The sequence below is a fragment of the Bos javanicus genome, chromosome 5, assembly GCF_032452875.1.
Source record: "Bos javanicus breed banteng chromosome 5, ARS-OSU_banteng_1.0, whole genome shotgun sequence".
In the NCBI taxonomy this organism is placed as follows: domain Eukaryota; kingdom Metazoa; phylum Chordata; class Mammalia; order Artiodactyla; family Bovidae; genus Bos; species Bos javanicus.
The window spans coordinates 80,481,536-80,506,895 of NC_083872.1; the positions used below are offsets into that span (position 1 = coordinate 80,481,536).

At 38.4% G+C, this 25,360-nt stretch overlaps 1 protein-coding gene across 2 annotated transcripts in view; it reads left to right on the top strand.

Annotated features, from left to right (window-relative positions):
* Nucleotides 1-25,360, top strand: part of TMTC1 (transmembrane O-mannosyltransferase targeting cadherins 1) — a 309,847-nt gene that overhangs the window by 152,359 nt on the left and 132,128 nt on the right. For both annotated transcript variants that reach the window (XM_061417505.1, XM_061417504.1), the window contains exon 8: nucleotides 17,018-17,207. In XM_061417505.1, the coding sequence (XP_061273489.1) occupies nucleotides 17,018-17,207 (190 nt within the window). The remainder of the gene's footprint in view (nucleotides 1-17,017; nucleotides 17,208-25,360) is intronic.

Genomic DNA, 25,360 nt, shown 5'->3' on the forward strand with positions numbered 1-25,360 from the left:
ACATATACTGCTGCTATGAACATTCATGCACAAGTTTTTGTTTGAATATAAGTTTTCGTTTCCTTTACATATGTAGCCAGGAATGTAATTGCCAGGTCATATATGTTAACACTGTATTTTACGTTTTGAAGTACTGTGAGACTGTTTACCAAAACAATCTCTACCAGTGGTATATGAGCATTCTGGTTTCTCTACATCCTTTTCAACACTTGTCTTTTGAAAGTCTTTTTGTTGTTGTTGATTTGATTATAGCCCTACAAGTGGTATAAAATGGCATCTTATTGTGGTTTTGATTTGCATTTTCTTCCAGTACTCTTGCTTGGGAAATCCCATGGATGGAGGAGCCTGGTAGGCTACAGTCCATGGGGTCTCGAAGAGTCGGACACGACTGAGCGACTTCACTTTCACTTTTCACTTTATGCATTGGAGAAGGAAATGGCAACCCACTCCAGTGTTCTTGCCTGGAGAACCCCAGGGACAGGAGCCTGGTGGGCTGCCATCTATGGGGTCACACAGAGTTGGACATGACTGATGTGACTTAGCAGCAGCAGCAGCAGTGAGAGTGATGTAGACAACCTTTATATGTGCATGTTAGCCATTTCTATATCTTCTTTGGAAAAATTTCTATTCAAATCCTTTGACCAGTTTTTAATAGGGTTATTTGTCTTTTTGTTATTGAGTTATAATAGTCTTTATGTATTCTAAATGTGATATTTATATAGTCTATATATATTATTTATAAACATTTTTTACCTTTCTGTGGGTCGTTGTATCACTTTCTTGACAAAAGATTTTAACTTTGAAACGCACGCACACACAAAATGCTTTGAAGCATGAAAGATTTTAACTTTGATGAAATCCAATTTATCCATTTTTTGGTGGTTGTTCCTTATGCTTTTGCTGTCATATCTAAGAAGGTTTTTGCCTAACTCAAATTCTTTTTTAAATTGGCCTTGTTAAGTGTTTGATTCCCTAATTAATACATTATGTAAATTTTTAGTCTTCACTGTGCGTTTGTACAGGATTATGTTTTTAATATTTTATTTATTTTAATATAAATTTATTTATTTTAATCAGAGGCTAATTACTTTACAATATTGTATTGGTTTTGCTATACATTGACATGAATCTGCCACAGGTGTACATGTGTTCCCCATCCTGAACCCCCCTCCCACCTCCCTCCCCATACCATCCCTCTGAGTCATCTCAGTGCACCAGCCCCAAGCTTCCTGTATTGTGCATCAAAACTGGACTGGTGATTTGTTTCACATATGATAATATACATGTTTCAATGCCATTCTCCTAAATCATCCCACCCTCACCCTCTCCCACAGAGTCCAAAAGACTGTTCTATATATCAGTGTCTCTTTTGCTGTCTCGCATACAGGGTTATTGTTACCATCTTTCTAAATCCCATATATATGCGTTAGTATACTGTATTGATGTTTTTCCTTCTGGCTTACTTCACTCTGTATAATAGGCTCCAGTTTCATCCACCTCATTAGAACTGATTCAAATGTATTCTTTTTAATGGCTGAGTAATACTCCATTGTGTATGTGTACCATAGCTTTCTTATCCATTCATCTGCTGATGGACATCTAGGTTGCTTCCATGTCTTGGCTATTATAAACAGTGCTGCGATGAACATTGGGGTACACGTGTCTCTTTCCCTTCTGGTTTCCTCAGTGTGTATGCCCAGCTGTGGGATTGCTGAGTCATAAGGCAGTTCTATTTCCAGTTTTTTAAGGAATCTCCACACTGTTCTCCATAGTGGCTGTACTAGTTTGCATTCCCACCAATAGTGTAAGAGGGTTCCCTTTTCTCCACACCCTCTCCAGCATTTATTACTTGTAGACTTTTGGATAGCAGCCATTCTTACTGGCGTGAAATGGTACCTCATTGTGGTTTTGATTTGCATTTCTCTGATAATGGGTGATGTTGAGCATCTTTTCATGTGTTTGTTAGCCATCTATATGTCTTCTTTGGAGAAATGTCTATTTAGTTCTTTGGCCCATTTTTTGATTGGGTCGTTTATTTTTTCTGGAATTGAGCTGTAGGAGTTGCTTGTATATTTTTGAGATTAATTCTTTGTCAGTTGCTTCATTTGCTATTATTTTCTCCCATTCTGAAGGCTGTCTTTTCACCTTGCTTATGATACAGTTTATGTTAACAGCAGTTCAGAGCTCATTTAGAATTTGGCTTTATATTTTTGACTTTTGGGTGTATCCAGCCAACAAGATAGATCCATACAGAATGGAGAAGTCATCATTATTTACCATATGCTGCCAACAAACCCTTAATCTTTTTCCTTTTCATTTTATCCCAGGCATTCAGATTGTTTGGGGTCATATTAACTGTCAGGAATTCTGTGACTGATCAATGACTTTTACAATCTGTTGAGATTGTGTGGATCAGCTAAATGACATGACATTGAATTGTACATGTCTCTGCTTTTGACTTGAGAAGAAAAATATTGTTATAAGTTGAAGAACAGGGAGAATATTGTATTTTTATTGCCCAACTTTCTCTTGACAAGCAAGTTTAAGAAAATTTTGGCCTCCCATCCCATTTGGAATTTCTATTGTAACAAGAGCTAGAAGTTTTCACCAGAGGTAGAAGGAAGTGAATGGAGACAAAAGCCTTGTACTAGAACAGAGACAACGAAACAGGTTAGTGATTTGGGACACCTGAGATTAAAAAATTTTGAAATTGGATTTGGAAATAGAAAGGGGCTAAAGCCCAGGATTGCAGGTGAGTATAGAGTAGAAGTCCCAAATTAAAGATTAAACCAAGAACAAGTGTGTGTGGGGAGAGGTGGAGGGTGGGACTGAGAGCCAGAGTGAATATGTAGATCTGTGGTGTTTACTACTAGAGCTGCGTGAGGCTGCCAGCTAGTCTGAATTGAGATCTGCTTTAAGTATAAATCAAATATGCACAAGATTTTGAAGACAAAATCCTATAAGAATGAAAAGATGCAGAACATCTCATTAATAATTTTATATTGACTATATCCCATTAAATATATACATGTTGAAATGATATTTTGAGTATATTCTTGAAACAAAATATACTGTTAAATTTATTTGGCATGTTAATTTCCTCTTTTATCATAGCTAATAAAACATTGAAAATATGCACACATTATTATATTTCTATTGGATAGCACTGGCCTAGAACAAGCGCTGGGGTTCTTGGCCTAGCTCTTAGAAGGATGGGTAAGCTGGCGAGTGGAGTTATACAAAGCCTACTCTGCAGCCTTCCTCTGCCTCTGATTTGGCTGTTTTTCTCTAATCTGCCAACATCTGTTTTACTCAGCTGATTCTGAGTGGTGGAGATTTTGCACTTTGCCTTTTGGTGTCAAGACTGACTTCGTGCCATCTGAAAAAGAAGTCCTTTAGGGACCAAGACTATGGATGCTTATGTCGCTTCTTATAAATTATAATACCACCCAAATTTATGCTCTGGTTACAACTGTCCTGGGCTTTATGATTTTACTCCAGACAGCTTGCCAAACCTGCATGCGTCTCAAAAACACTTGTGAATCATGTTGAAACATCAGTGCTCGGGTCTGGTACCCGAAGACTCTGCTTCTGTGGTTATGGTGGACTCACATTTGAGGAGTGATGGAGTAGGTCTCTGAGCAGCTTGTTCTGTCAGAGAATTGGCATTTAGCACAGGATTTACTCATATGTTTATATGTGTCTCTTTAGAAATGTGGTGCTTTGACTTTCAATTTTGTGACTTAACACACTTTTGTAAATCCTGGATTAAAAATAAAAACAAAAGCCTGAGTTAAGTAAGGCTTCTGCATAGGGCTACAGCCTGCAGAAGAGATAACGTTATTTTCACTATTAAGGCACCTGCCTGCTGCCTAGTAACAGGTTTTCTATTTTATTTGATTCAAAGGAGACAGAACATACAGCAGTATATCCTTAACCAAAGAACTACAGCCTTTCTAATATTGAAAATAGTTGTCTTTCAAATCCAGGAAACAGATAAAATTGGATTTTTCAGTGAATTTAAGGCCTTCTATCGGCATCATGTTTTTTTCATGAGATGTGATTCTGGATAAGCAGGTGAAATATATCCTTTTAGGTGGGTAGATCTGCTTGTGCAGCTTGGCTACACAAGAAAAAGCATGTATTATTTTGTAGGAAGACATTAAGATATGAAATAATGAGATTAAGATAGAAGTCAATATATCATCCTCCAAAAGAAGCTTTTTTTTTCTGTCTCCATTTTAGTTGGTAATTTCAAACAGGCATGAAACCTTAGGTTTTGATAGTTACAGCCTTAGTGCACTATGCCTTACAATGTTTGTAGTCCTGTAAGTCCCTAACATGGGGACTAATAATAAACTCTGAACAAGTGAAATTTTAAGTTATCTTTAAAAACAAAACAACTGTGTGCTTAAAGAGAGGTAGGCAAAAGGCGTTGCTTTGTTCTTGCTTCAGCAACTAGCAGTGTCTCCATACATGAAATGAAATTGAAGTTATTCTGATTTCTAAAACAATAGTTGCTGAACTAGAATGAATATCAGAATCACCCTGGGAAGTATGCTAAAAATAAGACTTTCTGCTTCAGGTTGCAGAAGTTGTTTGAATAGGTATAACATTGGGTGAGATAATTCTGTGTTTGATCAGCACCTTTGTGGTGGTGGTGGGGTGAGGTGTTACTCTTGAAATCTTCAGGTATGAACTGTGTCCTCTGTAACTAAAGAGCTCTCTACAAGGTGGGTGTTGTCCCATCGTATATTTTGTATTATGTTCTTAGAAAAATAGCTTGGAGATGAAAGAGATGATCAAAGTCACTGAGTGTAGTTTCCTCAACTGAAATGACACTGTGCAATAGTAATTCCTCTAATGCATCTTGGACCCTGGGAATGAAGGGGAGAGAAACAAGGAAGAGGAAAGAGGAGGGAGTCAGAAGGGGAGGCTGTGGAAGTGGTAAATTCTACCTGTGGACTAGGGAGTGGGGTTGAAAATGCTGGATAACTTGTTGACAATTTTCTGCTTCAAGAAAAAATGCAATCCTTTAAATTTACTTATTGTGTTTCCATTATAATATTTAATCTATGAGAAGCTGATAAAAATTAGAGATGAATTTTTTGTTGTTTGCTAACAATGGAACATAAAGGCAAAATTTGCTTTTCATAATGAATAAAATGCCAAAGGTGAGCTTTTAAATTATGGATCCTGTTTCTTGCTGTGTGATGCTCTGACAAACATTTCCATCAGTTCAGGCATCTGTTTGCTGAGCTATAGGGAAGACTGCCTGCTGGTTTAAGTTTGTCGGTCCTGCTTCGACTAAAAGTTAGTGGCTTGGGTTTTTTGGTATACAAACTCAGGTTCTTCCAGGTGGCACTGTCCAGGGAATAAGTCAGAATCTCAGGCAGGTGTTTCTCCATGAAATACCAGTATTTGACAGTCATGTTTCCATTTAGTTTTCTGCATTGTACATGGGCCAGAAAACCCTGCCTAGTATGCAGGGTCTCCAGAGGGTCTCTTGCAGTGAACTGAACAATCTGCCTCTCTGTAGCTGTTTCCCTTGCTACGAGAATGAAGGTAACACTCACCTCATAGAGAATGAGTTGGGATCAGATAATCCTTATATGCAAGCACTAGAAAATGCTGTAAATGCTTAAAGTATGTTCAGTGTGATTGGATATAGTTCGTTAGTAGACCACCAGGATTCTGTGTGGAATATGGAGGCTGCACCTGATGTAAGATCAGCAGCTCTTGTGCAGGTTGTTTACGCCTGCTGTTTACACCTCTGCTCAATGAGAAGAAGTATGTTGGGTCTGAAATAAAGATGTTAAATGCTTTATAGAGAGAAACAGACTCTAGATAAGAAACAAACCCAGTATTTACTTTGCAGAAGGAATTACCTAATTTTTTCGCAGATAAATGAGTAAGAAGTTGTTACTGACAGACTTGCATGTTGAAATTGATGGTTTCTGCTCTGAGGAGACTGTCTCTGTTAATAAGATAATTGTATTAATGGTGCATTAAAAAGATCAAAGAGACTTAATGACATTTCAGATTCACTTTATATAGTGTGTCATGTAACAGGAGTTCTCATTTGAACTATATTTATTGCAGTTTAATGCAAAATAAGGAAAAGTAAGCCTAGCCTAGTTTTATGATGATGCTATGTGACATGTGAGGGGAGTGAGTACCTTTACTCAGATTCTTCTCACTCCTGGATGGTGTCCCAGGATCCAGCTTTGCCCAAGATGCTAAGGGGGCCACACGAGGGTGGAATCTTCAGTCTGTGCCCTTTAGCTATAAGCCTGGACAGCTAGAAGCCTAGCAGGTATGGCTGCCTCAGGTCAAATAAAATTATCAAATTTAAATATTTTTAGATTTTTTAGGCATTATTTTACTATCAGACTAATTTCTTAAGACCTATTTAAAGAGCTGGGTGCTGGGGAGATAACTATCAATAAGACTCAACTCTGTCCCTGAGAAGCTTCTGTTTCAGTGGGAAGTCAGGCATGTTAACAGGAAGTTACAGGAGATGTGTACACCCCGAGGCTGCAGGCACTCACGTAGGGGACTCCAGCCTGGCCCTGGGAGGGGGCAGTGACAGGGAACACTTATCAGGAGAAGTGACATCTTCACTGGGACCTGAAGGATCAGGAGTTAGAGTTCAGCCAACCTGTGAGAGTTGATTCCAAGAGATGAGGTGACCCAATCAGGAGCCGGTCTCAGGACTTTGAAACCTAAGAGTAAGGCAACTGGCCACAAAGACTGAAGTGACAGATGCGTGAAGGCCAGAGGACAGGAGAGCTGGGCAACCCTGATGGCCACACCCAGCCTCAGTTATAAGAAGCATGAATGAGGATCCCAGGAGCAGAGGGAGGAGGTGGAGTAAAGACTGCGAGAAGCAGGGCAGCCATGAAGAAGGCCTGGAGCCTAGAGAGGAGCCTACCTTGTAGCCACTTGGTTCTGGTTCCTAAGAAGTCTGGTTTTATTCTTAATTTCTGATCTTTTGATTCTTACATGGATTGTCTAGCACTTTCTACTTTGTTGACACCAAGGAGCTAGGACATGAGGGCCATAGACAAGCTTCTACTCCAGTCATTCAGCCGGGCTTGCCTTGTGACTTTCTGTCCCAGCCCTGTGTGCTGGGGGTCAGGTCATGCTTCTGGTCACCCCATCCTTATCTATAAATGGTTTTCCTTGATTTCCTTTTCTTCTGTGACAGCTGTTTTTGCTCCACATCACCCATGATAACATTCATCCCTGTTGCATTTGTTGTCATTGCTGGATGGATTTCCATTCAATGGATATATAGCAATATAGGTATTGATTTTACTGTGGATGGACATCAGTTTGAAACTGTTAATATATACACATGCATACACATTATGGAATATTACTCAGTCATAAAAAAGAATAAAATAATGCCATTTGCAACAAGATGGATGGACCTAGAGAGTATCATACTAAAGTGAAGTAAATCAGACAGAGAAGGACAAGTATCATGATACCACTATGTGTAAAATCTAAAAAAAAAAAAAAAGATGCAAATGAACTTATTTATAAAATAGAAATAGAGGCACAGACATAGCAAGCAAACTTATGGTTACCAAAGGGGAAAGGAAAGAAGACATAAATTAGGAATTTGGGATTAACAGATACACACTACTATATATAAAACAGATAAACAACTAAGACCCATTGTATTGCACAGAGAATTATAAATACCTGTAATAAACCATAATGAAAGAATCTGAGAAAGAATATATATACACATAATATATGTATGTGTAAATATATATACATTAAATCAGTTTGATGTACACCTGAAATGTAAATCAACTATACTTCAATAAAATTTAAAAATAATAATAGTACTCCTGTCAACAATGTTGTAAATGTCTTTTGCTTAAAATATATGTATATTGCTATTGGAATAAACTTAGGAGTAGAATTGCTGGATCATAAAGTAGGCATTTATTTTACTTTCATGAAACTGCCTGAACTTCTCCAACGTGGTTCAACCAATTCACAGTAGTGTTTCAAAATCCCAGTTTTCCCACATCCCCACCAATATTCAACATAAGTATTTTTCATAACATTTTTCATTCTAGCAGAGGCAGTTTATCATTTTTATATTATTCATTTTAATCCTATACTCTAGTTTATTCATGAGCTTCCTTAATGGCTCAGATGGTAAAGAATCTGCTTGCAATGCAGGAGACCTGGTTTCGATCCCTGGGTTGGGAAGATCCCCTGGAGAAGGGAATAGCTACCCACTTCAGTATTCTTGCCTGGAGAATTCCATGGACAGAGGAGCCTGATGGGCTACAGTCCATGGGGTCCCAAAGAGTTGGACATGACTGAACACCTAACACTTTCTAGTTTACCCATATTTTTAACTGTCCTCAGAAAGTCATGTTCATTTACAATTTGAAACCATTTTTATTTGTGGTCCTGCCTTGATTCTCTGTCTTCTGTCTTTCCACCTATTTAAGTTCTGCGTAGATTATAGGAGGGCATTCCTTAATTCTCTGTTTTTCATTACATTTCTTAGAACTCCACTGAAATTCGGTGTCTGTATTTCACTATTTCCCAACCATGGAATGTGTACATGTCTTCTCACGACTGATGCTGTCCATGTGGAGGACAGGGGCTAGCTCTGATTACCATTCAGTACCGCTAAAAGTGCCCAGAGTAATTATTCAACATTATTGAATTCGCGTGAGGGTCTCCTATTCATTGAGAACTTAGTTCAGGAAATGGCTTTCTTTGGCTCATCCTGCAGAAGGTTATAAGCAGGAAAAGATGCTAATGATGGTAATAAGCAGGTTTTGCCTATAAAGGCCTGTCGTTATTTCTCCACAATGAAACTGTGGAGACCCTTTTGAAGCATCAGTGGAATAGAGGAATTATGAGGATGAAAGTAAGGGACAGTCTGGGGAGGGGTAGGACAGATCACCAAAATCTGGAGGGCAGAGGCAGAGTCAGAGAAAGATGGGGTACTCCATTGTGGAGGTACCGTGGTTTACACCTCAGCTATTTAGACAGTGTTAGCCCGTGCATTAACTGAGAAGATGCACTATGCATACAGTGGACCCAATGACCTGTATTTATGAAATGATGGAGGATTCATAAATGAAAGAAAAAGGATCCTTTGAGCAGAAACATTTTATATAAAACAAGCAAGTGCTGTACATTTCTGCTTGCAGTGTATGATTTTTTTCAAATGTACCTGTCACAGGCATCTTACTAGAACAGGGAAATATCTTAGGCTCATGATATTTCTTTGCCAAAAGGTTTTTTCAAAGACAGAGAACAGATTCTATGTATATTTTTTGCACTTCAGTTCAGTTCAGTCGCTCAGTCATGTGCAACTCTTTGCGACCCCATGAACTGCAGCATGGCCAGGCCTCCCTGTCCATCACTAACTCCCAGAGTCCACCCAAACCCATGCCACTGAGTTGCTAATACCATCCAACCATCTCTCTTCTGTCGTCCCCTTCTCCTCCTGCCCTCAATCTTTCCCAGCATCAGGGTCTTTTCTAATGAGTCAGCTCTTCGCATCAGGTGGCCAAAGTATTGGAGTTTCAGCTTCAACATCAGTCCTTCCAATGAACACCCAGGACTGGTCTCCTTTAGGATGGACTGGCTGGATCTCCTTGCAGTCCAAGGAATTCTCAAGAGTCTTCTCCAACACCACAATTCAAAAGCATCAATTCTTTGGCGCTCAGCTTTCTTTATAGTCCACCTCTCACATCCATACATGACTACTGGAAAAACCATACCCTTGACTAGATGGACCTTTGTTGACAAAGTAATGTCTCTGCTTTTCAATATGCTATCTAGGTTGGTCATAACTTTCCCTTCAAGGAGTAAGCATCTTTTAATTTCATGGCTGCAATCACCATCTGCAGTGATTTTGGAGCCCAGAAAAATAAAACCATCCACTGTTTCCACTGTTTCTCCATCTATTTCCCATGAAGTGATGGGACCAGATGCCATGATCTTCATTTTCTGAATGTTGAGCTTTAAGCCAACATTTTCACTCTCCTCTTGCACTTTCATCAAGAGGCTCTTTAGTTCTTCTTCGCTTTGTGCCATAAAGGTGGTGTCATCTGCATATCTGAGGTTATTGATATTTCTCCCAGCAATCTTGATTCTAGCTTATGCTTCCTCCAGCCCAGAGTTTCTCATGATGTACTCCGCATTTAAGTTAAATAAGCAAGGTGACAATATACAGCCTTGACATATTCGTTTTCCTATTTGGAACCAGTCTGTTGTTCCATGTCCAGTTCTAACTGTTGCTTCCTGACCTGCATACAGGTTTCTCAAGAGGCAGGTCAGGCGGAGCACTCTAACTTTTTATTTTATAAAAAAGAAGATTTATATTTAAGGAGCACTAGTTTCATTAGGTGCTGTTTGATGCCAGTTCCCCACTGGCCTCACCTTCCCTTTCATATATTTCATCCTGAAACATCTTCATTCATTCCTGGCTTATCAATGAAAATACATGACTAAATTAGCAACTGAATGCAGAGTTCCAAAGGATAGCAAGAAGAGATAAGAAAGCCTTCTTCAGCGATCAATGCAAAGAAATAGAGGAAAACAACAGAATGGGAAAGACTAGAGATCTCTTCAAGAAAATTAGAGATACCAAGGGAATATTTCATGCAAAGATGGACTCAATAAAGGACAGAAATGGTATGGACCTGACAGAAGCAGAAGATATTAAGAAGAGATGGCAAGAATACACAGAAGAACTGTACAAAAAAGATCTTCATGACCCAGATAATCATGATGATGTGATCACTGACCTAGAGCCAGACATCTTAGAATGTGAAGTCAAGTGGGCCTTAGAAAGCATCACTACGAACAAAGCTAGTGGAGGTGATGGAATTCCAGTTGAGCTATTTCAAATCCTGAATGATGATGCTGTGAAAGTGCTGCACTCAATATGCCAGCAAATTTGGAAACCTCAGCAGTGGCCACAGGACTGGAAAAGGTCAGTTTTCATTCTAATCCCAAAGAAAGGCAATGCCAAAGAATGCTCAAACTACCGCACAATTGCACTCATCTCACATGGTAGTAAAGTAATGCTCAAAATTCTCCAAGCCAGGCTTCAGCAATATGTGAACTGTGAACTTCCTGATGTTCAAGCTGGTTTTAGAAAAGGCAGAGGAACCAGAGATCAAATTGCCAGCATCCACTGGATCATGGAAAAAGCAAGAGAGTTCCAGAAAAACATCTATTTTTGCTTTATTGACTATGCCAAAGCCTTGACTGTGTGGATCACAATAAACTGCGGAAAATTCTGAAAGAGATGGGAATACCAGACCACCTGACCTGCCTCTTGAGAAACCTGTATGCAGATCAGGAAGCAACAGTTAGAAATGGACATGGAACAACAGACTGGTTCCAAATAGGAAAAGGAGTACATCAAGGCTGTATATTATCACCCTGCTTATTTAACTTATATGCAGAGTACATCATGAGAAACACTGGACTGGAAGAAGCACAAGCTGGAATCAGGATTGCCGGGAGAAATATCAATAACCTCAGATATGCAGATGACACCACCCTTATGGCAGAAAGTGAAGAGGAACTCAAAAGCCTCTTGATGAAAGTGAAAGTGGAGAGTGAAAATGTTGGCTTAAAGCTCAACATTCAGAAAATGAAATTCATGGCATCTGGTCCCATCACTTAATGGGAAATAGATGGGGAAACAGTGGGAACAGTGTCAGACTTTATTTTTGGGGCTCCAAAATCACTACAGATGGTGACTGCAGCCATGAAATTAAAAGACACTTACTCCTTGGAAGGAAAGTTATGACCAACCTAGATAGCATATTCAAAAGCAGAGACATTACTTTGCCAACAAAAGTCCGTCTAGTCAAGGCTATGGTTTTTCCAGTAGTCATGTATGGATGTGACAGTTGGACTGTGAAGAAGGCTGAGCACCAAAGAATTGATGCTTTTGAGCTGTGGTGTTGGAGAAGACTGTTGAGAGTCCCTTGGACTGCAAGGAGTTCCAACCAGTCCATTCTGAAGGAGATCAGCCCTGGGATTTCTTTGGAAGGAATGATGCTAAAGCTGAAACTGCAGTACTTTGGCCACCTGATGCGAAGAGTTGACTCATTGGAAAAGACTCTGATGCTGGGAGGAATTGGGGGCAAGAGGAGAAGGGGATGACAGAGGATGAGATGGCTGGATGGCATCACTGACTCGATGGACGGAGTCTGAGTAAACTCTGGTAATTGGTGATGGACAGGGAGGCCTGGTGTGCTGTGATTCATGGGGTGGCAAAGAGTCGGACACCACTGAGCAACTGAACCGAACTCAACTGAAGTGACTTAGCGTGCACACACTTAGTGCATATAGCTACACTGTCATATTAGTTGTAAAAAAGAACAAAATTGCATTTCACAACAGATTAGATGGGCCTGGAGGGTACTATGCTTAGTGAAATGTCAGACAAAGGAAAACAAATACTGAATGTCATCACTTATATGTGAAATTAATAAATAAAGTAAAACATCGACAACAATGAAGCAGACCCACAAACGTAGAGAGCAAACTAATGGTTGCCAGTAGGGAGAGGGAAGGGGAGGGGCATGTTAAGGGTAGAAAATTAGGTACAAACTGCTGCTGCTGCTGCTGCTAAGTTGCGTCAGTCGTGTCGACTCTATGCGACCCCATAGACAGCAGCCTACCAGGCTCCCCTGTCCCTGGAATTCTCCAGGCAAGAACACTGAAGTGGGTTGCCATTTCCTTTTCCAATACATGAAAGTGAAAAGGGAAAGTGAAGTCTCTCAGTCGTGTCCGACTCTTCATGACCCCATGGACTGTAGCCCAGCAGGCTCCTCTCTCCATGGGATTTTCCAGGCAAGAATACTGGAGTGGGGTGCCATTGCCTTCTCTGGGTACAAACTACTATGTGTAAAATAAATAAGCAGCAAGGATACATTGTATAGCACAGGGACTATAGCCAATATTTTATAATAACTTTTAATGGAGTATAATCTACAAAAATTTAGAATCACTGTGCTGTACACTTGAAACTAATATATTATTATAAACCAACTATACCTAACAAGAATAAAGAAGGGTTAAGTTAATAGTCTTGAGTCAAATTAATGGTTTTGACCTTCCTAGTATTACGAGAAAGGAAAGTTTGTTTTTTTTAATTCCATGATTTGCTTTTATTTTTAAATCTATTTTTGTTATAATCTACATAAAAAGTCAAAATTGAGCATTAAAAAATATAAGTAACTATATTGAAATTGTAACTTTTGAAAAATATTATCCTTAGTATTTGTTTTTTATCATTCAGTTCAGTTCAGTTCAATCGCTTAGTCGTGTCTGACTCTTTGTGACCCCATGAATCACAGCATGCCCCCTGTCCATCACCAACTCCCGGAGTTTACTCAGACTCATGTCCATTGAGTCAGTGATGCCATCCAGCCATCTCATCCTCTGTTGTCATGGTATTGCAAATCTAGAAAATATAAGAGACTGAACACAACTTGTAGGGCAATGTCAAAATGTGGCCTGAATATTAAAGTTTCTACATAGCATTTGCATCTACTCCATAGTCAAGCTGCAACCAAATATAAGAAAGCATTCCTGTGGCAATTCTGTTACCTTTACCACTACTTAAAATTCATTTTTATTTGAAAATATTAAGTAAGTACAAAAGGAGAGAAAATAGTGTAAAGAACCTGCTGCTGCTGCTAAGTCATTTCAGTCGTGTCTGACCCTGTGCGACCCCATAGATGGCAGCCCACCAGGCCCTGCTGTCTCTGGGATTCTCCAGGCAAGAACACTGGAGTGGGTTGCCATTTCCTTCAATGCATGAAGGTGAAAAGTGAAAGTGAAGTCGCTCAGTCGTGTCCAACTCTTAGCAACCCCATGGACGGCAGCCCACCAGGCTTCTCCATCCATGGGATTTTCCAGGCAAGAGTACTGGAGTGGGGTGCCATTGCACGTGCCCATTACCCAGTTTCAGCAATAATAGTTCATGTATAATCTTATTTAATTCATATTCCCACGCAATTCTTCCCCATTGTTTTAGTCGATAATTCTGAAGCAAATCCAAGTCATCATGTTGTGCATTTCTAAAAGACAAGAGTCTTTAAAGAATAGAACTACAGTACTGTCCCCACACTTACAAATTAACAGTGATTCCCTATTAGCATGTCTAGTCCACATTTCAATTTTGTCCGTCTCATAAGCAGTTATTTTTAAGAGCAGTTTGTTTGAATTCCCCGTTAGACAAAATCTGCATTTGTTTGATACGTCTCGTAAGTCTTGATTCATCTGTGCCCTCGCCCATGTTTTCTTTGCCACTGCGATGTGTTCGTTGAAGACACTGCCATCGTTTGTTCTTTAACACTCTGAATTAGTGTGTTGCTTCCTTGTGGTATTATTTAACATGTTCTGGTGTTTTCTGTATTTGATATGAACTAGTAATACAGGACTTGATTAGATTTAAGTTTAATTTTCTATTTGCCAAGACCATGTTATAGATGGTGATGTGCATAATCCATCAGGAGGACGTCAAGATGTTCGTTTCCCTTTCTGTGATTTTAAAATTATTTAATAAGTTCCTGGCACCTGATATAACCAGATCATCCATTACAAAATATCCCATCAACTTTTCATCTATAATTTCAGCAGCCATTTATAATCTTTGCCTAGATCTATTACCTCAAGAAGGAGATACTGTTTTTTAAAGTAATTTATTAAATTACTAAATTAATGTAACTGAGTGACACAGCTGTATAATTTTCCTGCTAAGTTTGGTGGCTGAACATTCTCCTTTAAAGCCAAGTCGTGAAGAATCTTTACTGAGCTAAGAAGTAAATAACATCAGCTTAGAATCTGTATGAAAAGAAGCCTTAAGTGACCCAATCATCTTTCTATGGAGTTGGCATTCTCATAGGCCCAAACCTAAATGGGATATGGTGACTTTTTTGTTTTTATTTTTGTTAAATAACAAAATTTGATGGACTTCATCAAACCACATGGACTATAACCCTCCAGGCTCCTCTCTCCATGGAATTTCCCAGGCAAGAATACTGGAGTGAGTTGCCATTTCCTTCTCCAGGGGATCTTCCCAACCCAGGGATCGAATCCACATCTCTCTCATTGTCAAGTGGGTTCTTTACCATTGAGCCACCAGGGAAGTCCCTTATACTGCACTGTCTGTGTGTTATTTTATTTAAAATAACAACAGAGAGGAGAGTTTTGAAACACCACTGAAACATCTGATGCATTTCTCTGCTGGGGATTGACAGTGAAGGCAGTGAATAACCCCCATCACTGAGCCTCTCCCGATCACTGTTAATGATTTTTCCACTGCCAACCTTGGAACAAGAGGAGGGAAGGAAAGGAGATATGTTGGGAAGGCCTGGGAAAGGTATTTTAATCCAGAGCTACTTAACTGAAAATTTAAGGTGAACTCACTCTTAGCATTGGATTTGGCCCATCTAAGATTTCCTCTAAAAGGACCTGGTGGTGCGGGAGGTCTCTTCTTCACATTCTGCGCCCTCATGACTCTTTAATTCTATATATCTTATTTTTACTATTGGATTTTACATTCCTTAAAGGCAAGGGATTTATCTAGGTCTTTGGTTTAGTTCCATATATAATGTTAAAGATGAACCCAGCTGGACATGAGTTAGAGCAGTAAGAGCACACTTTATTCAGTAATTCCTGACAGGACAGGAGCTGAGCTCCATTCTGGTTTGCGCAGAGGTGACTAAGTACTTTAAAGAGAGAATGGTGGCGGGGAAGGGTTTGCAAATTGATGCTTGGCTGAGTCAGAGAAGTAAAACATTACAATGGACTGATCCTCTAAGTACATTCAGGCTGTGTTTACTGGCTGGCAGTTATCACAGTTCAGATTCTGTCCTCCAGCAGACTGGGAGCCAGGCCCCATGCTCCTGGTGATGACATTTTAAAGGAACAACTCCCGGGTCCTTGAGAACAACTTCTGAGTTCTAGGAGATACATATTCCCAGTCGTAAGTGCTTTGTAGTAAATGCTCTAGGAAATGGAGGTTGGGGGCCTTTTGTCATGGTTTGGCTGGAAAAGAAGTAAATTCTCCAGGCAGTGATGATCTGTCTTTCTCAGGCTGGCATTTTAATGCCAGGGGAGGGGCTGGAGTCATCCTGGGGACGTGGCCTTCTGCTGCTAGAAGCCATACGAGGGTTCAGTCATCCCTTAGTGCAGAGACGTGGATGGAGTTTGCTGTATGCTGGGGTTCTGCAGTTCTCAAGGGTCTTGAACACTACTTAATGATTTGTGTAGACTGAACAAACTTAAATAAATTCCATTTCCTCTGTGCAGAAAGGAAGGGGATCAGTTAGGATGCCTTCTGCTTTACCTTACTGCCTAGACACAGCCAGGAAACAGGAGTAATATCTCCATTCATTATTTTCCTTCCTGAGGTCCACCTGGCTATTCTTATTATCAGGGACAACTGTTTGTCCCTCCTTTTGAAGGTTAGCCCCTTGATTTGTGAGATACTTTATCTCCCTACTACAGATATTTTGATTTTTTGAGATGGTTCAAAATGGATCACTCTATTTTAAATGGTTAATATTTGCATATCTAGTGCAGGATTTGGGGCATTATTAAAAAGAGACAATTCAAATGTCTCTTACTCAGAGAATTGTACCCAATGAGGCAGCATTTCATGTCAAATACTTCCATCAAACTTTTCTTTTATACCACTTATCTCAGTTGTTATGTAAGTATTTATATGATAATTTTTAAAAATAGGTCATGGAAACTCTGTCTTCTTCATCATTGAAAGGCCAGCAGCTACCACAGTGACTAGCAGCTGTTAGATATATTGCAGAATGGTCAACTTCATAACTAAATGAATGAATCGCCTTCCATTTACCTTGTCTTTTTATAACATTTTTAGCATAGAAAGGCTATTCAGTAGAAACATGGTGAATGAATGTCTTCAGAATGTCATGGGTCTCGAGTTGTGTTTTAGTGATTCTTCTTCTCTTTGTAGATTCCTTACTTATTCCTACCTCTTGGCCTTCAACGTGTGGCTTCTGCTTGCACCTGTTACCCTGTGCTATGACTGGCAGGTGGGCAGTATCCCTCTGGTAGAGACCATATGGGACATACGGAATGGAGCTACCATCCTTCTGGCAGTCGTGATGGCCTTACTGAGTCTTCATTGTCTAGCAGCCTTCAAGGTAATTTTCTTAACATTCAAATGAACACTGCATTGGAAGAGAGATGCTCTATACTCAGAAATGCTTTTTTCCTGCAAGAGAATGTGGGTCTAAATTGAATTTATCCCTCTGTCTAAAAAAAAACTTTATATTTAAAAATTTTCCAGAAAAGTAATACATATTTTGAAGACTTTAATGGGGTTAGGAGACCGAGGCTATCTTAATTATATACTTTATTGTTTCCACCAACTGTGTAGAAATTGGATCTGAAATTTAATGTTCACAAATAAGAAATTTTTTTTTCCTGCAGCGGTTGACTATTTTTTGATGCAATTGTTTTATTTCATGTAATGATAAGTGAGATATTGATAACATTGTTGTAAGTGCTTAAAATATGGTTAAGACTCTACTTACATTAATGAATGCCTGCCTGAGTGGGTTGGAGGATTCTCATTTCAAAAAATACTACTACAAAGCTTTATTAATAGTTTTATTATTGGGAACTTGGGAAAATATTGGAATATGGAAAAATTATTAACTGTAACATTTAAAAATGATCAAAGATGGCAAAGAACTCGAAAATATTTACTTATTAAAAATGGCTACAGCCTTGGGCAAGATGCTTATTGTCTGAAGATGTTCCCATGCCCCCAGAGCAGATGTTAAAAATCCACAGGTTTACTGGCTGAAGGTGACTGATTTGTTTGGGGAAATAGTGGACCAGCTAAAAATTTAAGGGGGAGATTTTGGAGGCAAGAGAGCTATAGAAGGGCTGAGATGATACACTCTCCACACATTCATGGATGACTGAGAAAACAATTAGTGCATGTGGGATGCCCTAGAAAGCACAGCAAAATTGAAAGCCTAGGGAGGCTTACTTATTTGCTGCAAATTTGAATGAATTCTTTAACCCATATACAGGTTGGGTGGCAGAGGGTAGAAATTTCACTGGCTTGAGTTGTCTGTGTTTGATCTCTGTTGAAATCATTGGCTGATCTCAAAGATATGCTGGCACAAAAGATATTCCCCTAGAGATTCAGGCAAAAGAAAGAAAGAAACCCAATGAGCAAAAATTTCAGCTGTCTACAAATTTTTCAATTTGTGTCCAGGCAAGTTTATCACATATTAAAACAGGAAACCATCAGATTTCAGAAGAGCAGAACAGAGTAGAGTTCATGGACAGAGGAGCCTGGCAGACTATAATCCATGGGGTTGCAAAGAGTCAGACACTACTAAGCGACTGAGTACACAGCAAAAACAGCATAGTTATGGCATACTATATATGGTTTTTAATCAGATTACTGGACATGTAAAGAAATAGGATAGTATGACCCAAGGTCAGGAAAAGACAGTCAGCAGAAAATGGAATAGAATTCAGATTCCAAAGTGTAAGTACACTCATACAAGCTTAATTGATTTTTGACAGTTACTAAGGTAATTCAATGGGGAAAGGATAGTCTTTTAAATAGAAGATACTGAAATAACAAATTAATCCTTACCTCATACTATACATTTAGAAAGTATTTTTAAGTGAATCATAAGTGTTAGTGTTAGTCACTCAGTCGTGCCCGACTCTTTGTGACCCTATGGACTGCAGCCCACCAGGTTCCTCTGTCCGTGAGATTTTCCAGGCAAGGATACTGGGGTGGGTTGCCATTTCCTTAAGAGTTAAGCAGAACCAAAGTTTCTAAAAGGAAATAGAAAAAGATCTTTGTGAATTTGGGTTCAACAAAGATTTTTATGATACATAAAGTATAAATTATTTTTTAAGAGTTGGTTAATTAGACATCATTAGGGTTAAAAGCTTTGTTCCTCAAATGATAATGTTAATTAAATCAAATGGCAAGCTACAAATTGGGAGAAAATATTTGCTGGGATATTTAAAGAGTTGTGAAAATGCAATAATAAGAAAAACAGCTCATTTAAAATGTTCAAGAGATACAAATGGATACTTCACAAGAAAAGATATACAAAGGTTAATAAGCACATGAAAAAATGCTTGGCATCATTAATCATTAGGGAAATTCAAATTAAAAACACAAAGGGAACTACTCTACATCCTCTAGAATAACTATAATTAAAAAAATTCACAATACTAAGTGTTGGCCAAGAATGGGGAGCAACTGGAGGCCTCATGTATTACTGGTGAAAATGGTTCAGTCACTTTGGGAATATTCAGCAGTTTGTTATTAATAAAAAGTTAAACATAAAAACAGACAATTCTACTCAGTATCCACTAAAAGGAGATGGAAACTTCTGTCTATACAAAAGTCTTACAAGCAAGTATTCATAGAAGCTTTATTTGTACTAACTGAAAAATAAAAATAATCTAGTGACTTTACGTTGTAAATGGATAAACTTAATGCAGTAAATTATTGAAAAAATTTAAAGGAACAAATAATGCACTCATGCATAAATCAACATAAATGAACCTCAAATACTAAGTGAAGGGAACCCGGCATATAAGATCACATACTGTTTAATTCCATTCATATGAAATGTCTGTCATTATAATTTTACCTTTCCTAGAGTTTTCTATGTCTAGAAAAGGCAGAATTATAATGACAAAAAACCTGGGTTTGGGGATTGACCGTAACTTGTGAAGGAACTTTTTGGGGTGTTGAATGCTTTCTAAAATTTGACTGTGTGGTTATTGAACTACATACATTTAGCAAAACTCACCAGAATATATGTATAAAATGGGTGGATTCTATTGTATGTGAATTGTATCAATAAAGCTATATTTAAAAAATACTAAAATGTTGCAAATAGATTAAAGATTGAAATGAATACATAACTGAAAATAAAATATAAAACATACTATGTGATCCTAAAAGTGTGATGAAAAAGTCTTTGTTTTTTTACTTGAGGTGAAACTTGCATGACATATAATTAACCATTCTAAAGTATACAGCATTGTGGTACTTAGTGTGTTCACAGTCTTGAATAGTTCACTGCTCTATTTCAGAGCTCTTTCATAACTTCATTAAAAACACTCATGCATATTAAGTAATAACTCCCAACTCTCCCTACCCCATCCCCTGGTAACCTCTAATCTGCTTTCTGTCTCTGTGGATTTGCATATTCTGGATATGAAATAAATTATACAATAACTGCAAAAATATAATATGTAACCATTTATGTCTGACTTCTTTCACTTTGTGTGGTACTTTGAAATTCATGCTAATTATAGTGTGTATCAATACTCTGTTCCTTTTATGGCTGAATAATATTGGATTTTGTATTATTTTGTTTAAAGCATGGTGGGCATGAAGAAGTATTTGCATCTCCTTAATGATCAGTGATGAACATCTTTTCATTTGCTTATTGGCCATCTGTGTATCTTTTTTTGGAGAAATGTCTATTCAAGTCCTTTGGTCTTTTTTTTTTTTTTTAATTTGGTTATATTTTTGATGTTGAGTTATAAGAATTCAGAATATTAAATTCCCAACAGATAGATGATTTGGAAATATTTTCTCCCATTCTTTAGGTTTTCATTTCACATTGTTAATAATGTCCTTTAATGCACAAAAGTTTTTTTAATTTAATGAAGTCTGATTGCTTTCTTTTGTTATTCATTACTTTTGGTGTTAAATCTAAAACTCACATTTGAGGTCATAAAGATTTCTGACTTTGCTCTCTTCTAAAAGTTTCATAAGTTTTAGCTCTGATATTTAGGTTCGTAATCCATTTTGAGTTAATTTTGTATATGAGCACAAATTTCGCCTTCGTGGTAAAGCCTACCATAACTACTCTGTTTAAAATGCAAACATATACCCTCTACTCCACATCTTATCTCCCTAAACTTTTCTTCACTATATTTCCAATAGTTATATAACTTGGTGATTTTTACCTATTGGAGTAGTAAGCCCCATGAGAACAGTAATTATTTTCTATTTTGTTTAATGCCATGTTTCTAACACTGAGTTGCTACCTCCAAAATTTATTATCTAAATTTTATTGTTATCTAAATGAATAAAACCATAAAAAGTTAGCAACTCTATTTATATTTTGGTATGCAGAACCTTTTTTTTTTAAGGTGAACTATATCTAAAGCCTATAAAAAGACCATAGTCAATACCAGTATGAAGTGTTAGAGGGTCAATATAAGGTTTGTTTGATTTTTTTTTTAATATAAATTTATTTATTTTAGTTGGAGGTTAATTACTTTACAGTATTGTATTGGTTTATTAGAGTCTGGCCTTTTCTTGTGGTTTGACATGCCTGCTATATTGGTATTGATCTGCAGGAGCAAATATAGTAGAGTGCTGGACCGGTATGTCAGGAAGGGTTTTTCTTGGCTCCCTCCCAACTAATTAAAGGGAGTGTTGCATCCCCACAGGCTGTCACCTTGGTCACGTTATGTTAAAGATGTACCTTAATGATGGCAGTAGAGCCCTACATACACAGGCAAGCCTTGGCTGTCCCCAGAGTGTCTTTGATAACATGATAAATGAGTAGAAACTTCTCCGTTGGAAGGCTATTAGTCCTTTTCTTTCATGGAATTTGTTCCAAAGTCACTTTCTTGCATCTGGAAAAACATTAGCAAAGCATTCCAGCTGTGGTGATAGTAAGATTGATCTCTTCTGTGATGGCTTTCATCTTGAAAATTCTTTGCAAACATTAACTAAAGCCGCTGGCAATTCTTGGAGGCTACTTGCACTTTCTACATTTTCTTCTTTCAGAGCTTGGAGACAGAGGTTTGGCATCTAGCTCGTGTTTATGTGGCCTGGCCTCTCTGTTCTTGATCTACTTACACATTGGAAGGTCTTAAAAGTCAGATTATCCTGCTAGTTAGTAACTTCTTGAAGTGGGGATAATCCTATTTATTCTATGTGATGATCAGTTACTAAGGACATGATCCTCAGGGCTTTGACGCATGACAATAAGCAGTAGAACCAAGATTTTATGAAAATAGAGGTACTGCTTATGGATATTCTTCTGTGCTAAAAAGGAACAGTGGATGAAATGTTTGTAGTAATATCAACAAAATAAACCCAACTCTCTCCACCTAGAATATTTCCAAATGATGTGTGTACTATATTAATGTATTGAAATTATTTTATAACCCCAACTATTTCTTTAAATTTTGAGATAATAAGTCCATATGATACATTACTGGGGGAAAAATGCTTGGATAAACAAGCATAGACATTGAGTCCTGGGAATCATGGAAAATATTTCTTCTATTTTCACCTTTGTTTGATTCTCAATCATACAAAATCCACCCTGACTTATCCTCAGAGGAGAGTATGTTCTCTTTAGCCTCACTACATCTTCCTCTTTAATTCTCATAATGTTGATTGAATATCTACTTTTTGCCAGGATTACAGCTGTAAACAGAATGAAGGTCTTGCCTACATAGAGCTTACACTTAACCACTTAAAATTTGTCGTTTCGTGCCAGCCATCGGTAGGGGCTATGAGGAGGTCAGGGTCGACCTCACAGATGTTATGACACTTGAGCAGAGACATAAAGGAAGTGAAGAAATGGGCCATTTGGCTGCTTGCGGAGGATTGTTTCAAGTAGTAGGAAAGCAAGTGCCAAGGCCCTGAGGCAGGAAAGTACTGGAGAGTTTACAGAGCAGCAGAGAGGCAGACACAACTGTAGCAGAGTGGGCCAAAGTCAAACCAAAGGAAATGATTTCAAGGAGATGAGGGTGTGTGTGTGTGTGTTTGTGGAAGGCAGGAGGCGAGGGCTGAAGATAAAGGGCAGTCTTAGCATCCACAATGCATGTGTAAGACATACACAAATTTCTTTTGCTAATATTTATTAACCAATTTTGGGGGGAGGGCATAACTTTGGGGCAATATATATGCTTACACTCTTTTTTCTCCTCCAGTTTACCAACATCACTTCTTTTATCTTACCTTGTCATCACCCAGGGCACTGGAGGAAGGGGACATAATCTACCCTGTTACAGTTGTATTTACACTTAATGAATTTTTCTGGAAAACATTACAAAACTACAAAGTACCACGTGTTAAGAAATAAAACAGCCATTATTTCCCAGTCCCCAGCCACAACCCGAGTCCCACTCTGCAGGCCGGCTTTGAATATTCGTCCTTGCACATTTTTTGCACTTATTGAAAGCAAAAGCAAATTCTCTCTCATACAAGTAAGTTAAGTTGCATATCATTATAAATTGCAGGCCCTTCCAGGCCACTTCTACAGCCAGTTGGAGTGTCCTGGTAGGTAAAGCAACTCAGAGATCCTGTGTTAGAATTTTTTTTTATTATTGGAGTATCATTGTTTTACAGTGTTATGTTTCTGCTGTGCAGCAAAGTGAATCAGTTATACATGTACATAGATGCTCTCTGTTTTTAGATTTCCTTCCCATTTAGGTCACCGCAGAGCACTGAGTAGAGTTCCCTGAGCAATGTAGCATGTTCTCATTCATTATCTATTTTAACCATAGTGCCTGTAGTGTATATAAGTCGATCCCAATCTCCCAATTCATCCCACCTCCCCTTTCCCCCCTTGGTGTCCATGAGTTTATTCTCAACGTCTATGTCTCTATTTCTACTTTGCAAATTGGTTCATCTCAGATGTTTGAATTTTGACAAGTTCTTGTCCAGGGTTGACTGGGAGAACTAGGGCTCAGAATCTAAAGGTTTAAAGATTGTTTCTAATTTGTCCCATTTTTATGGCATAAGAAATTTAAGACCTCAGAAAGTCATTTATTATTTATCATAAAAGAGCTCACTTGTGTCTGAGAGTTTAAATATGAACTTCATCTTACTCTGTGCTTTTCCATTTCCTCTTCCTGTTTATACCTTTAATTCATGAGGAATGCATCTGAGCTCATAGTACATAATGTAGAGAACAATCTAGAAATTCATTATTGGATTGAATTCTTTTTAACAATGACTTTTAAAATGAACTAATTTGCTCTCACTCATTGTGATGAGGATAATCACTCGGTTGGAAGGTGTGCACAGTAGAGATTAAGAGCACTTAAGACGTCAAGGCTGGTTATTCCATTCTTACCTGTGAATAGTGTATATCTGGATACCAGGAGAACAACAGGACGAAAATGTACTTGGTTTTTTCTTACAGATTGTGCATCAGACTATTGACTTGCAATAGTGACAGAGATCAGGAAAGTGTGGATTAATTTGGATTGTTTAAAGTAGTTAATACCATTGGTCCTGCTCTTTATGCTTGTCCTTTCCCATGTCCTTTAATGTGATAGAGGAAACACCACTATATTATATTTAAGAGTAATTTATGTTATTGATTCTCCATTACATTTTCAGAGAGAATCTTGAGATGTTAAGTTTTTATATCTTTTATAATATTGAGGATGCTTATAAAAGTTAAAACCTGAGGGAAAAAAGGGAGATGTTAATGATAGCCAGCTTTCCTAATAATGACCTCAACAAAAAGGTGTGCTTTGAGAACACACATCAAGCAGGGAAGTCTCCTCCTTCAGGTATGAGGTTTTAAAATTGGTTTTGTTTGGTTGTTTTGTTTTCATTTTCAGTAGGGGTCACAGCTTTGTCCCAGGTTTTCCATTCGTAGTCTTCCACATCATTCCCTTGAAACAAGCAAAATCATTGGCTGTATCTCTGGGCCCTGCAAAACCAGTCAGATTCTCAGGTTTGCCTGGCAATGAATGTGCAGCCTGCCCAGTGGAGGTGACCACCAGTGATGACTTGATGGAAATGGAGAAGCAGGGCTGCATGGGGGCCCTTCTCTGGGAGGCAGCTGTGGGATTTCTGGGATCTCCCTTCATGCCTGTTTCCAACCTTGCTCTTGAATAGCCTCCACGCTAGCAAAGTCATGCTCAAAATTCTCCAAGCCAGCCTTCAGTAGTATGTGAACCGTGAACTTCCAGATCAAGCTGGGTTTAGAAAAAGCAGAGGAACCAGAGATCCAATTGCCAACATCCGTTGGGTCATCAAAAAAGCAACAGAGTTCCAGAAAAAAACATCTACTTCTGCTTTATTGACTATTCCAAAGCCTTTGGCTGTGTGGATCACAGCAAACTGGAAAATTCTTAAAGACATGGGACTACCAGACCACCTGACCTGCCTCCTGAGAAATCTGTATGCAGGTCAAGAAGCAGCAGTTAGAACCAGACATGGACAACAGACTGGTTCCAAATCATGAAAGGAGTACATCAAGGCTGTATATTGTCACTCTGCTTATTTAACTTATATGCAGAGTAC